Source organism: Bos taurus, chromosome 4 (assembly GCF_002263795.3).
Source record: "Bos taurus isolate L1 Dominette 01449 registration number 42190680 breed Hereford chromosome 4, ARS-UCD2.0, whole genome shotgun sequence".
Taxonomy (NCBI): Eukaryota; Metazoa; Chordata; class Mammalia; order Artiodactyla; family Bovidae; genus Bos; species Bos taurus.
In genome coordinates this window covers 72075188-72092451 of record NC_037331.1, presented here as the reverse complement: position 1 = coordinate 72092451, position 17264 = coordinate 72075188, and the positions used below count along the sequence as shown (strand labels likewise).

At 40.1% G+C, this 17264-nt stretch overlaps 1 protein-coding gene across 10 annotated transcripts in view; it reads right to left on the bottom strand.

The window, feature by feature from the left end:
- The window catches only part of ADAM22 (ADAM metallopeptidase domain 22), a 238622-nt gene extending 222875 nt beyond the window's left edge, over positions 1-15747 (bottom strand). For 3 of the 10 annotated variants that reach the window (XM_059885609.1, XM_024990705.2, XM_024990711.2), the window contains exons 1-2: positions 15515-15743; positions 14892-15052 (exon numbers count right to left, since the gene is read on the bottom strand). In XM_059885609.1, coding sequence (XP_059741592.1) covers positions 14892-15052; positions 15515-15605 — 252 coding nt within the window. In that variant the 5' untranslated portion in view covers positions 15606-15743. Of the gene's footprint in view, positions 1-14891; positions 15053-15514 lie in introns of all 10 variants that reach the window. The other 7 variants (XM_024990707.2, XM_024990708.2, XM_024990710.2 and 4 more) reach the window with 5 other exon arrangements.
- Between the last annotated feature and the right edge of the window lie 1517 nt (positions 15748-17264).

Here is a 17264-nt window from a genome sequence, read left to right as displayed (position 1 = left end):
GAGGTGGTAAAACTGTTTCATTCTGAGGTGATGTTTAAGATTAATTTGGTGATGTCTGCATACTTGTTTGAGTATACTAAGAAACTCTGAATTGTACACTGTTGTTAAATGGGTGAATTCTATGGTATGCAAATTATGTTTGAATAATGGTCTTATAAATATATAATTCAAATATGAGTCATTTTGTTCCTGAGATATACTAGATCAGCTGAAGTCATGAAAACTGTTGAAGAGTTTATTTTGTGGGCTAGCTTCTTGATCTTGGGCTTCTCTGGTGGTTCAGACAGTAAAGAATCTGCCTGCAATGCAGGAGACCAGGGTTCAATCCCTGGGTCAGGAAGATCCCCTGGAGGAGGAAATGACAACCCCCTCCAGTATTCTTGCCTGGAGAATCCCATGGACAGAGAAGCCTAGCTACAGTCCAGGGGTTGCAAGAAGTTGGACACAACTGAGTGACTAGCACTTCTCAATCTTAATATTTTAATGCGGGACCTCTCACCAACACAAGCCCTTACTTTCTTTTCTGATCATAAATCTACTTTCCGATAAATCTTTCATTCACACTAAGATATTAATGCTTGAAAGTGTCTCAGAGTGCCATCCCTCCCTATGTCTCTACTTATTCCAAAGTGGCTATTCTTCAGTAGGATTTTTTCTGATTTAAATCAAATATGCAGATCTTTTAGAGCATGTAGATTTCATCGAGTAAAGTTACCCTGAGAGTAGTATCCACTGTCTAAAAGACAAAGTAAATAGTTTTTGTTAACTTGTTAGTCCACAATAAGGAGGTAAAGATTTGTTAAAAAATAAAACAAAATATTAGATAAGAAATTATTGGAGGCTTAGCTATAGGGAGAAAAAAAAAGAGGACGTTGTACTTGGTTCAAAGAAAAAAAATTCAATACTTCATGAACAAATATCATGAAAACTCCTTAGCTAAATATGTCATATGAGTTTAAAACTATCAAAAATACTATATGTCACTTTCCCTGAAGACAGACATCACTGTCTTAAAGAAAATGCAGCTCCAGGCAGCAAATGGCAATCTGATGAACAAAGTCACACACAAAAGTTAAATAGCTTGGATTTATTTGTGTTGAGAGAGACAGGGCTTAGAAAATGACATGAATGAGTTTGTCACAGTGATTAAGGCAGCTGAGAAACAACAAGGCTGCTTTATATGGTAGAATATCAGCCTGCCCGTTACTGTCCGAGTTACCGCCACTTTCTCTAGCCTTCTTTCTGCTTATCCTCATGGCCCTGCCTTTCCTAATAAACCTGACCTCACTTGTGAAACAGGAGGGACAGTTACTGCAGCTCAGACTCTCACAGTGATGGGATCCTCCCAGAACCTGGGCGTTCTACATGTACAGGGGGACTCTGTTAGGCCAGGCAGACAAGAATGTACTAGGGGACTTCCCTGATGGTCCAGTGGTTAAAACTGTGCTCCTAAGGCAGAGGCCCCAGGTTTGATCGCTGGTCAGGGAACTAGATCCCACATGCCATAACAAAAGATCCTTCATGCTACAATTAAGACCTAGTGCGGCCAAATAAATGGAGGGAGGAAAAAGACTGTCGAGTGAAGAGGAAGAAAGAGGTCAGAGATAAAGGTATAAATGTGGAAGGAGGCCCATATTCCTCTCAAACCCCTCCCAACAAAAGATTTTAACAATCCAAAATAAAGAAATACTGTGATGGTTGGAAATACATCAGAAATACCTAAAATCAGTCACATAAATGGTCACACCAGAACTCTTTTTCTGCATCTCTGAAACTGAAATGAAGGCAGATCATAAATATTTGCTGAGCACCAACTATCCATCAAGCAGAGTGTTAAGCAGTGAACAAATAATGGTGACCACAAATGACAAAGTTCCAGCCCAGCATTAGGTCCATCTCACGAGGACAAGTCTTCCTAGGTGGCACTAGTAGTAAAGAATCCACCTGCCAATACAGAAGATATAGGAGACATGGGTTCTATCCCTGGCTTGAGAAGATTCACTGGAGGAGGGCATGGCAACCTACTCCAGTATTCCTGCCTGAAGAAACTCATGGACAGAGAGACCTAGCAGGCTACAGTCCATGGGGTGCAAAGAGTCAGACATGACTGAAGAGACTAAACATGCATGCACCCTTTATTAACACACCCAAATGACCAGTACTCCAATACCACTGCATCAACACACACAAAATTCCTATAATTTTATGCCAAGCCTGTGAGGCAAGCTGAACTTTCAGGATACCTGTTAAAGTGCTTCTGCTAAGTCGCTTCAGTAGTGTTCAACTCTGTGTGATCCCATAGATGGCAGCCCACCAGGCTCCTCTGTCCCTGGGATTCTCCAGGCAAGAACACTGGAGTGGGTTGCCATTTCCTTCTCCAATGCAGGAAAGTGAAAAGTGAAAGTGAAGTCGCTCAGTCGTGCCCGACTCTTAGCGACCCCATGGACTGCAGCCTACCAGGTTCCTCCGTCCATGGGATTTTCCAGGCAAGAGTACTGGAGGGGGTTGCCATTGCCTTCTCCGACATCATTGCACAATTCTGCATCATAATCCCGCAGCAATGGAACAGTCAACCTCTCTGGAAGACTTCAAGAAATAACTGTTCAGCAAGCATGGAGGGTGGACCAGGCACGTAACTCAGAGTTTAAGTTCACAGGATTATGAGCAGTGAGAACAATAGAACGATTTTCGGAAGGTGACTATTCCAACAGCAAAGAGCAGAAGTGATACTCCATGCAAGCCACACCCAAAGAAGAAAATGAATGAGGGGCAGTTTAAGGGAAACAAAAGAAACAAAAGGAAAAACCAGATAAAAAAACAAACTTAAAGGTAAGTAGTAGAGTGGGAAGCTTGTTGAACTATAACACATTTTGCGAATCCCAAAATAAGTCAGTCCAGCAACAAGCGAGAGGGATGGTTCCCAACACTGAATATAAATAACCTTTCAGAGGCTTGTTTTTACTTCAGTTGCTAAGAGAAAACGAGGCACTTGACAGAAAGAAAGTAGGGGGAAAACACAAAATAAACCAAGGGTCACAGGGAAAGTGAACGGAGCAAGACTATGTTCACAGAAAAATGACAAATGGAAAAAGGCAATGGGAATGTGATGGAGCCTGCACCGAGAGCTGAGAAAAGAAAAAATGAGAGGAAAGGAAAGAAAGAATTGACCAGGGAAAACCTACTGTAACAACAAGGGTCTGGAGGCATAAGAAAGGAAAAGACTCTCTGCCTCACGGCATCAAATCCAGTTCTCATTTGCCTGTTGAGCACTTGCCACCTCCAAGGCTCTGAGCTCAACACTGGGAAGAAATAACGTAGATGAGGGTACATGCCTTAACACCATGTTTTTCCTACAATTAAATTGAAATAATTCTTATCGCATCACCTGAGGACAACTGCAAACTCCATGATTTCATAATCAGAACACTTAAAATAACGTCCCGGACAACACATTAATCCCAGACAACACATTAATCAATGACCTCAAGTAGATTTCATATTAAGTTGGTTAAGTTTGACTAGTACTCTCCCTTCATTAATTATGAGAGAATACCGTCCATGCGAGATCAGTAAGAACTCTAAGGCCATCACGCTAAACTTACCTCAGAAACTAAACAAAACGAAAAATCACAGTATTGCAGCAACAATATTTTTCTCCCTTTTTTTCACCCTGGAGGATACTGAGAACCAGCAAAAGTTACTGTATGCCATGGTTTGAAATACCCTCATGTCTAGTCACTCATCCAGTCAGAAATGGCTTCAACTTTGGTGACAGCAATGAATACAACTTGAAGTTTGCCCACCTTCTTATCAATCAATATCTGTATAAGCTTTCAGGTACTTTTATGAGGAAATCAGTTCGAAAAATAGCAATGTACTATTTACAGCTAACCAAGCTGTATAAGATCCTAAAATGTAAGAACAATTTTGTGATCCTGAATCAAAACTTCCATGGTCTTCAATGATGTTTAAGTTTCTATCATAATCAATAAAACTCTTCCTAAGAAATGGCTTGATTATTTAGCACAATGGTAAATTTGTAAATGCATCTGTAAAAAAAAAAAACAAAAACTTTCCATTCTTCTTCTTAAACACTTTCCTAAAGTTTTCTTCAAAAGCACGTCAAAGTATTCCTAAACTATTGCTAAACTGCAGGTGATACCAATCGTGAAAATGACCCAGTATTTATAGAAAATGGAGACTGACACCAAAATTATCCATCTCAATAGGAACAAATTTTCCAAACTCCCACTAACAAGATTCTTCTATTACCAACATACTTTTTGAACACATACCAAGTGCATGTAAAATAAGCCCATTGCTCCTTTCATACAAAGGAAATATGATTTTTCAGAGCATCAACTCTTATATGAGTTAGGAAATCAATCTTTATGTAAGTATCATCTCTGACCCAGGAGAGGCACAGTCTGCAGTATGAATTACATTAATGGGGAGGAGAAAAGGAGAGGGGAGTGGGGAGAGGAGTGGAGGGGGAAGAAGAGGGAGGAGGAGAAAGTAGCTCTTCCCCCTGAACCAAACATGCTCATGGGGGCATGGAACCATCTCAGGGGTCATCAGAGCAAGTCTGACTAAAAAACACAAGGTTCTCTTTTATTTATTTTTTTAAATTTTATTTTATTTAATTTTACAATATTGTATTGGTTTTTCTATATATCAAAATGAATCTGCCACAGGTATACATGTGTTCCCTTTTAAAACATAAGAGTGAAGCCAACCACTGAAACCTCGTGGGCCAAGATTAAAACCTCAGAAAGTGCCTCAGACTCCTTCAGGTCTCTTTCTCTAGTTGAGCCAGGAGGATATTGGACTGAGCTGGCACAGTGGACCCAGTATCTTCTCTCTAGATCTGATATTTTTTATTTTCCTGAATCTCACCTTCCACCACCCTTATACCCACAGTCTGCTCCTGTCCACGGTCTGATACCTCAGGATCACTCTTCTGCCAACTTCTACTCTAGTCTCTCCTAGATCGATACTGCCTTGTATAACCTTGACTGCTATGGATCCATAGCTAGGTTCTAGGCCAGACTCTGGACAGGATATTCCAAAGGCACTAAAAACACATGAGGGAATTCATGTACATCAGGTCTGTGAAGTGGCATTTCCCTCTGCAGCATCTTGCTAATCTAATCCAAAGAAAGAAAAACCATTGATCTCAGAGCTTAAGTTCTGACCAGGTATAGCAATTGGTGTGTACCAGCCTGATACTAACATCCTGACCTCAATTTCTCGCAAACAAGCCTGCTTAAAAAGCAAACTGAAAAAAAAAAAAAAAGTATATAAGAATAGAAATTTACCGCCCAGAGGCGAAAGCTAGAGGCATAAATCCATGCCAATCAGAATAAGTGGTTGAAAAGAACTGTCCACCCATTCTACTGCCTTATGTAGAAAATTTTAAAATGACTTGTAAAATGTGAGCTCTTGAGGCTGAGTTTCAGGAAAGTATCATTGATTTCCCATCTTCAAAGAGTCATCTAATGTTCTTTTACTTGGGACAAAAGAAAAAATGCAGCAAAGGGGCAACAATTGCTAAGTGCTAAAATCTCCTGATACAAAATTAATTTTTAAAAAGGAGAAGAAAAATGTTGAAGGAAATGGCAATCCACTCCAGTATTCTTGCCTGAAAAATCCCATGGGCAGAGGAACCTGGTGGGCTACAGTTCATAGGGTCCCAAATAGTTGGACACGACCGAGCGACTAAGCACAGACCCTTACAGATGAATATAATTCTGAAACAACCCTTCAATACAAACAACAAATAGATGGTGAGACAGGGTGGGGCAGAGGGAAAAAAGGATTAAACTTTTTTCTTCTCTGTCCAGCTTTAGAACTGCTGATATTTCTGGATCATAGTACTACATTGTAAATTTTATTTTCAAAATAAATTTATATATAATAGTTTGCTCTGGGAAAAACAGATTTCTGTCTTAAAAGCAACTCAAAAGGTAAAATGAAGAAGGACACCTAGAACTTTAAAATCAGTTTTTCTATATGATGTCTTCATAGTTTTTGAAATACAGCATTTTAAACTCCATTTCTGTCTCAAATAGCTATAATTATCAAAGGAGCTGTACATTCAATATTTGAAAACACAAAAAATTATTCATTCATTTATTCATTTGGAACACAACAGTATTTCAAAAGAGAGTTCAGCTTGTTTTATGTGGATAATTACAAGAAAAAATTTTCAAGTGGGTGAGAAAACCAGGGGAGGAAAAAAACTCATTAATTCAATAAATATTTATTAAGCATCAACTCTGTGCCAGTCACTGCTCTAGGCAGTGAAGATGTGTGGTGACCAAACAGACAAGATCACTATTCTGTCTTTTACAGTTTGATGATGGCATAGTGAAAGAAAGACAATAAACAAGTCAATTGTGAAAAGGAATGTCAAGTGCTAGGAAGGAAAAAAGAGTACTGGTGACAAGGAGGGGAGTGGAATAGGACTACTTTTAAAAAGTGAACAAATGAAACCTCTTGAGGTCACATTTTTAAAGCCTAATATTTACTTCAATCTAAATCTAACACGCACTTGAAAATGTGCACAGATACGAATTCCCAGGTTGATAAGTTACCATGAGTCAAGAGGATTTCTGATGACTTTTGTATTGAAATGGGGATGATAAGCAGGAACAGGACAATGATCTAGGAATGAAGCTACTATGAAAACTCATGCTAAGACTTCTCCTCTGGAAGACAGCACAACTCTCCTAGAAACTTTTGGCATCCACATTAAGGAAGCGAACAAAAGTATGAGAAACCATGCTTAATATTCTCCACGACTTCAATGTAACTGGTTTTACAGGAATATTCCTTACAAGATTCCTTCAAATTATCCTTTAGAAAGAGCCGGGAAAGTGACTGAAGTGGTCAGGGGAATGACTGAGAAAGTGTTAGCTGTTCAGTCATGTATAACTCTTTGCAAACCATGGACTGTAGCCCACCAGGCTCCTCTGTCCATGGAATTCTGCAGGCAAGAACACTGGAGTAGATTGCCATTCCCTTCTCCAGGGGATCTTCCCAACCCAGGGATCGAACTCAGATCTCCTGCTGATACCAATTCAAATACCAAGCTCCCTTGTGACTAACTGAAATCCAAAGAGATTTATGAAAAAATAACTTAAATCTTGAGAATACAAAGAGCTCCTCGGCACTCCTCCTGGGTGCAAACTGGAATCCCCTGGAGACTTCAAAAAAAAAAAAAAACTCCCACCCTAGAATCTCTGGAGGTGAGGCCAGTGCCCTACAAAGGAACAGATGATAATTCTCCATAAATAGCTTATGTTACATGAATTTCTGACAGATAAATCTCCAAGAAGTGCTCAGAGTGCAGATATTCTCTGCTGCTATTCAGATGCACATGCAGATATTTCCTTGTGGTTAAAAGAATATCTGAGGTACGATTTCCCTGGTGGTCCAGTGGTTGGGACTCCAGGCTTCCACTGCAAGGGGAATGGATTCAATCTCTGGTTGGGGAACTAGGATCCTGTGCACAACATGGTCAAAATAAATAAATGTTTTAAATGTTTAAAAAAAAATCTGAGATAGAAGTAGAAATAGTAACCGTTTCTAGAAATGAAAACCTATAACAAGTCCTAAACATGACATCAAGTCACCCTTAAATGAAGTTAGCAAAGGAGGAGATCAGGGTAGGGTAGAAAATCAGGTAGGAGATCAAGCCAAGAGTTTTCAAGAAATGTTACATTTGTTCCAACTCATAGATAAATGGGTAACCACATATTAAATAAGAAGCAAAGATTACAAAAGGGTCATTTTATGTTAATCTCTAACATTTTCTTTGAGAATTCTTTACCCAGTTCTACTACTTTTCAGTTGTATAACCTTGGGCTGATTAATTAGCTTCCTTAAGCCTCAGTTTCCTCATCTATAAAATGGGTATAATCATGCCTACCTCATAATGAGAGATACACATGTAAATCACTCAGTACAGTGCCTAACATAAATAGTAAATATTAATTCTTATTTTTCAACTCTTTGCCTCAGTATTTGCTTTCTAATGCTTTTATTACCTAAATGAACATATCCAGCTAGATGTTCACAGAAGCTATCATTTTGGTTATTATTGATTATGTATCTCTTTGAGCTGAATGCTTTGACATTTGGGACTCTGGAGCTATTTGTTCTGTGAAGACACGAAAGATATTTTATATCTTTTCATTTGAAAAAGTACACACAAATATGGATTTCTATTGAGCATTTCATGTTTCTGCTTTATAAAGCTTAGACCACAAAGGAGCATATATAATTTTAGTATTGACAATTGGATACTGAAATCTTTGATTTACAAAGAAAGATTAGATCAATGTGCACATCCAGTTTGAAAACAAAACACACATCCTTTGAGAGGTGTTGTTTACCTTTTAAATGTTAAATATCTTTATATATTCCATTCTCATTCTCAAGGTAGTAGAAATCAATCATTTCTACGATTTTATGCAAGTTTCTTCACTACTATACAACTTTTTAAAGATATTTTCAAGTGCTGCAAGAAATATATAGTTCCAGGGGAACGGATGTAAGAAATCATTGACCCCAGCACCACCGAATGATATCCAAGGAAATGTTGATGACCTCCTGCACAAAGGCCAGTTTAGCATAGTGCTTCAGCACACAGGCAGCACAGTGGTACTGAAGAGACTGCGTTCAAAAACCCTCTCAGCTATCTACCAGCTTTGTAATTTTGCAGTTAAATATTACCTGTCACATGATTCTTGTGAGGATGCAATGAGTGGTATAGGTCACAAGTACTCAGAAAACTGTTTGGCACATAAAAAGTAGCCACATACGTTACCATTTATTAAATATTATTAAATATTTTAGTGTATTCTGTAACATGACAACACTGTATAAGTATTTATCTCTTCCTGATTTCTCTTTCCTTCCCCCTTCTCGCCATTCATCTCAAGGTGTCTTTCTTTTCTTGTGTCCTCCCCCACTCTTTAATAATTTCCTTTTTCCCTTTGGGGTTTATCTATAATTCTTAACGGTGGATGTGGCAATATCTGGACCCCACTGGAGTTAAAGAGTACTACTAACCCTATGTGACAAGAGAGCAGGCCTTCCTCCATGTACTTTTAGAAGAGGCTTTCATCATTAAAAATGACAGAACACTTGGCATTCATTAAAATAAGAGAAAGCAAATAAAACTTAAGGACAATTTTTATCATCCCATAAACTCTTAGAGTTGGTCACAGTTTTCCATGTGTAGCTATAAAGAAGTGATGAAAGACAACATTCTTTTGTGCACGGTAAAACCATTGGGCAGAATTTCAAAGATTCCCAAAAGAAATAAATACAAATTGGGATCTCATAGACTGAAAACAAGATGTAAGAATATTCCTACAATTTTAAATTTTATTTTCTTTTAAGTATGTAATTATAAGAGAAGGTTGGTAGGAAAATAAAAATGTGCTGGGGAATGTCTCCTTCCTGTTTATCACAGTGGAACAAATTTTTGACTGGTTGCATAGTTTTATCAATACTGAGCTATTTAGGTTTAACAAATGCACATTAAGGGAAAAAAAGATGTTTGTCCTATACTCGCAAAATATTTCTAATTCCTAGGAGCCCTTTTTCTCCAGGAAAGCAGTACTGCAGACAATGGATGGTCATGCTGAAGCAGTGTTCCCAAGTGAAACAACCCAATTTTTGGTGCAGCTCATGCATGCTTAGGCATATAGATAATTATGCTCATAAAAACAGTGCACAGCTATCTCTTGCCATCCTGTGTCCATCTTGCATTTCCCCATTCATTACTGATTATTAAAACTATAATAAATGGTAGGTCTATGTTCTCGACACTTGACTACTTGAGAGGCTTACAAACCCTTTCCAGGGAATGAAATAGAAAACAAGTAGCCTGTCTATTCACTGACAAAGACTTCTGATAAAAAGAAATTCTGCTACTTGTAGCAAAAGCAATTACTGGCTGCCAAACAAATTATTGAAAATGTATGGGGTGACCACATAGCAAAACAAACCTATCTACCACACAGCAAATAACCTATCTTTGATGCTGTGCTAAATCTATCATGCTTGGCTTGCAAAAAAAAGAATAACCAGGAAGGTGCTTGCTCTTTATAATAGCAATTATGTGACCATCAGTTTCAAACCAATAGCAGGACTCCGTAAGTGATACCTTACCTATATGGGTGTTCTGTTAAAATATGTTTTATCCTATTATCTGCAACATACAATTTTTTCAGCACAAGTAATTTTGAGTCAGATGAAAGGAAGACTGCATACTTTGAATATTCCAGTTCTGCGTGCTCTTTTACAGAACTGAAATTACTTCAGTTCAGGAAGACAATCTTGAGGAGAGCAAGGTTACCCACGATCAAATACAATTCTTTTGACTACCATTTCTAGAACTTCATGGCACAATAAGCTTTCAGTATGGGTCAGTCATCTGATTCAGGATGAAAATAAAAGTATACATTCAAGTAACTGGCCATACAGATATGGACTTATACCAACAGAATTAATTATTTCACACCTATCAAATTGCCAGTATTTCCACAGAACTAAAATAAATTTTCCAAAAATATAAAAAGTGCAGTTCCATTTTTGGATGAAAACTGAAGTAAGGACACAGTCAAAATAAAATTAGGGTGTTTTATACCATCATAGTTCTTGTGAGCTTTCTCAAACATTAAGTAAAACATTGCTGGTTTCCTTACTCTAGATCAATGACTCTATCTTAGTAGGTAAGAAGCGATTCTTCAGTTAGGTTAGATGACCTATAAGATTTCTTTCATCTTTATAATCATTAAGATTCCATTTAGTTATGTAAACTTGAGCAATTTGTAACTTACTTCTGGGAAAGTGTTAAATTCTGGTAATTAGGGCACCATTTTGCATTAAAGTGATGTCATAAAATTTCTAAATAGTACTCAAGCAGCCTAAGGGAGTTAATGTTATTTAACAAAACTCATTATAGTGCTTGTAGAACATGCAGAACTGTTCTAAGTGCTACATAAATATTAACTCATTTATACTAAGCAGCTAAGTATGCTTAGTAACTAAGTTCTTATGAAGCTTAATGAGTATGTGAATTGGCATTGAACAATGAATTAAAGTGAACAACCACATTCACTCAGCCTTTGAAATTAACATTATTCATTTCTAACAATTAGGGTTATACCATAACAACATGATGGTATAGGTAAGTCTAGTAGGTTACCTATACCTAGGTCGGTAACTCTACTTACTGAAATCCTTGAACTGCCTTCAGGAGAAGCCCAAATTCCTCAGCAAGTCATGAAAGTGCTGCAGCATCTATTTTTTGGTTTGTTTCTTCTGTCCCTTAAATCTTAACTATTTGCAGTCAAAAATTCATCTGATTTCACATGTCCATGTACCTGCTGACCCTTCGTTTGATATGACCACCCCTTCCCTATAATTTGGTCAGTTCTTACCAACCCTCAAAACACAGTTCAGATAGTGCCTCCCCTTGAGAACCCACGCTGACTGCTCAGCTAGGTTAAGCACTGTCTTCTCTGCTTCCACATCTCTCTGTGATCACCTCCAGAATCACACACAAGGACACAGTGTAACTACCTATCTATTCATTCATCTTTCTACTTGTCTGTAAACTCCTTAAAGGCTAGAACTGAGTCTTTTACCTCTAAATCCCCAGGATCTTACCAAAAAAAAAGGTATACAGCATGAAAATTATATGTCTTTTAAATAAACAAATCAGTATATACCTTTGTGAGCTGATAGAAAGCATCCTAATTTTATTATTAGAAAGGAAATTGCTAAACATATTTATGAGTATAAATTACATCCATCTAATCACCAAAGAAATAACAAGGTCCATATATAATTAACCTATGTTTTTGGATTCAATGAACAGTTCTCAATGAAATAAGAAATGACACATTGCAGGACCACTCCTTAGTTTCCTAACTGGAGGAAGTGTTGGCAGATGGCAACTAAGTCTTTACAACTCCGCCAGATTCAGCCCTACTAGTCAATGATCACTAACTGTAGCTGAGAAAGATAATAAACTGCTGTAGCTACGTAGATGACCCAGCACCCAACCAAATGCACTATTTGTACCTCACCAGGTGCCAGCATGGAGATAACTGTTTGTCATAATTATTTTGATAACAAGACAGTATCTTCACTCTCATTTCTGACTTGAATGAATAAACTACTCATGCTGTTGTTTAAGCTGCTGCTACTGCTGCTAAGTCGATTCAGTTGTGTCCGACTCTGTGCGACCCCATAGACAGCAGCCCACCAGGCTCCCCTGTCCCTGGGATTCTCAAGGCAAGAACACTGGAGTGGGTTGCCATTTCCTTCTCTGATGCATAAAGTGAAAAGTGAAAATGAAGTGGCTCAGTCATGTCCAACTCTTCAAGATCCCATGGATTGCAGTCTACCAGGCTCCTCCGTCCATGGGATTTTCCAGGCAAGAGTACTGGAGTGGGGTGCCGTTGCCTTCTCCAGTTGTTTAAGCTGCTGCTGCTGCTGTTGCTAAGTCGCTTCAGTCGTGTCCGACTCTGTGCGACCCCATAGACCGCAGCCCACAAGGCTCCTCCGTCCCTGGGATTCTCCAGGCAAGAACACTGGAGTGGGTTGCCATTTCCTTCTCCAATGCATGAAAGTGAAAAGTGAAAGTGAAGTCGCTCAGTCGTGTCTGACTCTTAGCGACCCCATGGACTGCAGCCTACCAGTCCCCTCCATCCATGGGATTTGCCTGGCAAGAGTACTGGAGTGGGTTGCCATTGCCTTCTCCGATCCTATCAATTTATTCACACCTCTCCAAAAGTGAGGGCATTTGGTGGTCTTGGTCATTCTTCTCAAATGTGAGGTTTATCCTTGTAGGACGTAGAAGCTGCACAGGCCCCAAGTACCTTCTGCCCCAAGTGGAGAGATCTATGAACCAAAAAAATACCCCACAAAAGTGGTATTCCAGAAATGGGGAGAAAAAGGAGGACTGGCCTGTTGTCCAAGAATAGCAGTCTTTCAGCGACACAGAGAAGGGCAAAGGATACCTAAAGACATCACCAGCATGAGGCAGAAGCTCCGGGAGTCTCCAGGTTCAATCCTGCAGTTTTCTTTTTCTCCATCTCTACTTTCTTCCTCTCTGATTTGTTTTAAAGCACTGTGATTTGTTTTAAAGCAATGTCTATATCAGCAAAAAGTTGGCTTGTGGAAGACTCTACTGGATGAGAGACCCCATATCTTCAATGAATAAATTGTATGGAAAAAAGGAAGAAAAAGGATGAGGGAAACCATGCATTAAAGAGGCTTTAAAAAAACTAATTGCAGTTTATAAACATTATCTGGATCCTGGTTCAAACAAACTTATATATAATATTTACATGTCTATTTTATATACTTATATATAATATATTGACATATTTAATATATATTAGCTATGATAATATCATGATTACATTTTCTAAAAAAATCCTTGTCTTTTAGAGGTGCATAGTTAAATGTTTTTATGAAATGTTTCAAAATAATACAGAAAGGAAAAGAAAATAGGATTATATAAAATAAGATTGGCTATGAGTTGCTAATTGCTGAAGCTCAGAGTTCATTATAATAGTCTGTCTACTTTTGTGTGTGTGTGTGTTTGAAATTTTTTGTAATAAAAGTTGCAAATGAGTGTGAGAATATTCCTCTACAGAAGTAATTCTAACAGTGTCTGATGCTTCTTTAGTTTTACTATGGAAACAAATCATAATGGAAAAGGTATTTACCAAACATTAATTCAAATGATGGGATCCTTCACTAAAACTTGACATATTAAATTTTCTATTATAATTATCTAGTTTATGGATATTATTATAGCACTTTAAATTAATTTATATCATGTTAAGATTTTAACAAAATTAAGTACTTGGCTACAAATAAGGAGCATTTTTCTATTTTTACATATAGTAAATTACTATGATTATCACATCAAGACACATCTTAAAATATTAAGAATATATTTAGACATGTAAAAATATTCAGCCTACTTTAGTGAAGTGTGCAAAATTTTCAACTATATGAACATGTTCTATCTTAATATGTACTTACAGGTGGATAAACTGGTTGCCAGGGTGATACATGTAAATTAAAAAAAAATGCTTACAGAGCCCCAAAGTATTTACTTAGATTAAACAGTAAGTTCAAAAATGAATTTTCAAGCATATCTGTGAATATTGACCTAAATATGGTAAATGGTAGTTATATTTTTATTTTAAAACATACTTTATAAATGCCCCCAAAGCCACACTGCCCTAATTACACCAAGAGGACTGCTACCAATAAAGAAAGAAGGGGAGAAGAGGATGTCCTCTTTGTAAGGTGGAGGTGAATGGGTCCATCTCCAATGTCCACAAATTGAGTGAGTTGAGAACCTTGTAGTTCAGGTTAATTTTAAGGTTTAAGTTTAGATAGGGATGTCTACGCTTGTTTTTCCAATTTTCCTACAGTACCAATCTTGGCTTAAATCACACAAAGCCTTCTCTTTGAGAATTAAAACAACAACAACCACAACAACAATAATGATGATGTAAATCCTGCTCAAATATTATATCCCTTCTTGCCTACACCTGGCTTTTGCTTGGCAGCGGTGAGAGGGTCTCCGCCCCTTCACTTAGGTTGCCGCACACATGGAGGCATCCCGCACAAACACTTCTTGGGCAAAGCCCTGGCCTGTGACTCTTTGGGGGTTTTGTCCGCCTTTCTCTTCTTTCTTTTGCACAGGGAGCGCCATATATGACTCGCAAGAGAATTCCGCTGCTTTCACCCAGGACACTTCATCTCCAGGGCAACCGAGCAAACGCAGGGTCGGAGTGGGCCGGGCCGCGCGTAGGACCACCCCCCTGGACCGCGCCTCTCACCTGCCCACTGCTGGGGTCGCCCCGCACCCGCGTGTCCAGCGCGTCGTGCCCAGTTTCGTCTTCTCCACCCGAGCTGTAGATGAGTCGGAGTGGCACGATGCTCTGGCGCTCCAGGAAGCGGTTTTCGTTCCTCCTCTCCAGCTCGGTCAACGAGGCGTCTCCTTCGGGCAGGAAAGAGGGGAAGGAAGAATCAGAGAGAAAAGGAGAAAATAATGACCCTGACGGACACTCGTCCATCCTGCGGCCCGATGGTTCCCCAGGGAAGATCCCACCTCCCCTCCCTCCCAGACCCCATCTGGGAAGGACGCAGAGATACCAGACGCAAAGCCTTGGACCAGCTCATCTGAGAGCATCCAAGATCGGGGCCCAAAAGCAGAGCCCCCTCTCCCATCCTCTGCATTCCTCTTCTACTTCCGAAGAAAAACAAGCATTTGACCTAAAGCTTCTAACGTATCCGCGCGCCCCCACAATATATTTTTTGCTTCACTTCTCACCACCCTTCTAAATAAAAAAATCTCCCCGCTAACTCGGGAAATGGGGATGCTCCTTTATCATGCGCTTGAGGGCTGCAAAGATGCCCGGAAAATGGTACCTCCCAAAGCCACAGAGGGCGGCCAACTTACCTGCCGGGCCGCAGCGCGCCGGGGGACAGGTCCCCAGGGTGCAGAGCAGCAAGAAGGGCACGGACACAGCCGTCGCTGCCGCCGCCTGCATGGTGCTGCCGTCCGCCCGCCTCGCCCGAGATGCTCAGCTCCTCATGCCCAGGCAGCCGTGTCCGGATCCCGCGCCCTGCGCCCCGCGCCCGGGGCTAGCCTGGGCCACCCGCTCCCAGCCCCGACCCGAGCTGTGGCGACCCAGGCGCTGCAGCCTCCACCGCGGCGCTGCCTCAGTGCTGCATTGTGCTCCGCGGGCGCTTCCGCTGGTGGGGGGAGCGAGCGAGTGCTGCATTGGGCGGTTGGCTGTAGCTAAGTGGTTTCTAGCGCCTCCCACCTCATCCCCTGGCAGAGGCTCCGGCGGGCGACGAGCGCTCGGCGGGGAGCGAGCGCCTGCTGCAATCGCCCCCCGCACTGGAGCAGGGGCGCGCACACAAGAGTCAGCTGGGAAATGTAGTTCTCTCTCCACGTCCTGCTGTCTCCACGACGGCGCGGACTGTGGCGACCTCGTGACCACGGAGTCATCTACAGCCTGGAAATGGGAGGGAGGAAAAGGGCAAGAGAAAGGAAGGTCATCCCTGGCAAGGCCTCCTGGGACCGAAGATGCCCTAGATGCGCCACTGCGGGAGCCAGGATTCAGCCACTGCGTCCCCAAAGAACTGCAATGATGTTTCCTTCAGATGCAGTAGTTAAATTATGATCATACCCTCAAGATTACATGGTAACGTAACTATTCAACAAAAATCGATTGAGGACCCACTGTGTGCACGGCAGTCGACTTAAGAGCAAGGGACACAATGGTGAAGGACAGGGCTATAAGAGGTATCAGCAATTGAGTTAATACCATTTTGTACAATACTGGGATGTTTTCCTCTTTCCCTGGAAGAATTTATTTTTACTCCCTGCCTCTGTTGAGGTGGTTTCAGATTCCTTCACCATCGTGGTGTTTTGAAAATACACGCCAATGTGCCAGTGTCCCAGATCAAGTGTGGTATCCAGAATTGAATACAACTTAGACAAGGTTTCACAAACAGAGAGAGATTCTTTTCTCTGTTGTCCTAAATTCTTGTCTAAGAGAACAATCCATCATATTTTGGTAACTGTATCTCACCAAACTTATTGTCGCTCTGAAAAATTTCCCCAAAATCTTCAACTAATGAGACCCTTAAGAATTCTATATATGACATGCAACTGAAGCCTAAATCGGGCTACAAGATTTCAATAGTGCACTCTAGACCTTGATGCAGAAGATTTCACAATACAGTAAAATAAAATTAGAACCCAAGGCCTAGAGAAGCCCTTAACCTTCATTTCCTACATCATGAACCCAAATTCTTACCCCAGTTCTCTCAGTTGGGAGAAATAATTTTACAGTTTTGTAACTACTGTGCTGCTGTAAATATACCCCATAACTTTTAAATTTAAATCTCTTGTTATAAGCAATGCCCTGTGTATGTGTTGTGAGCATTTCTTTAAGGCAGATTATACCAGAACAAGAAATTGCTTGGTTTACAGGGTTTGGCCATTTTTTTTAGTGTAATAGATGCACACCTTTAAACAATTCCATCTCCCTGGCACAGAACGGACATCATGAGAGGCGAGGTAAGTGAGAAAATTCCTCTGGTACTAAGCTACAGTTTCCCAAGGTGTATTATGGAGTGGGAATAAACTTGTCTTAATAGCAATTTAAAACACAGCATCCCATCCTTTAGGGACAGAA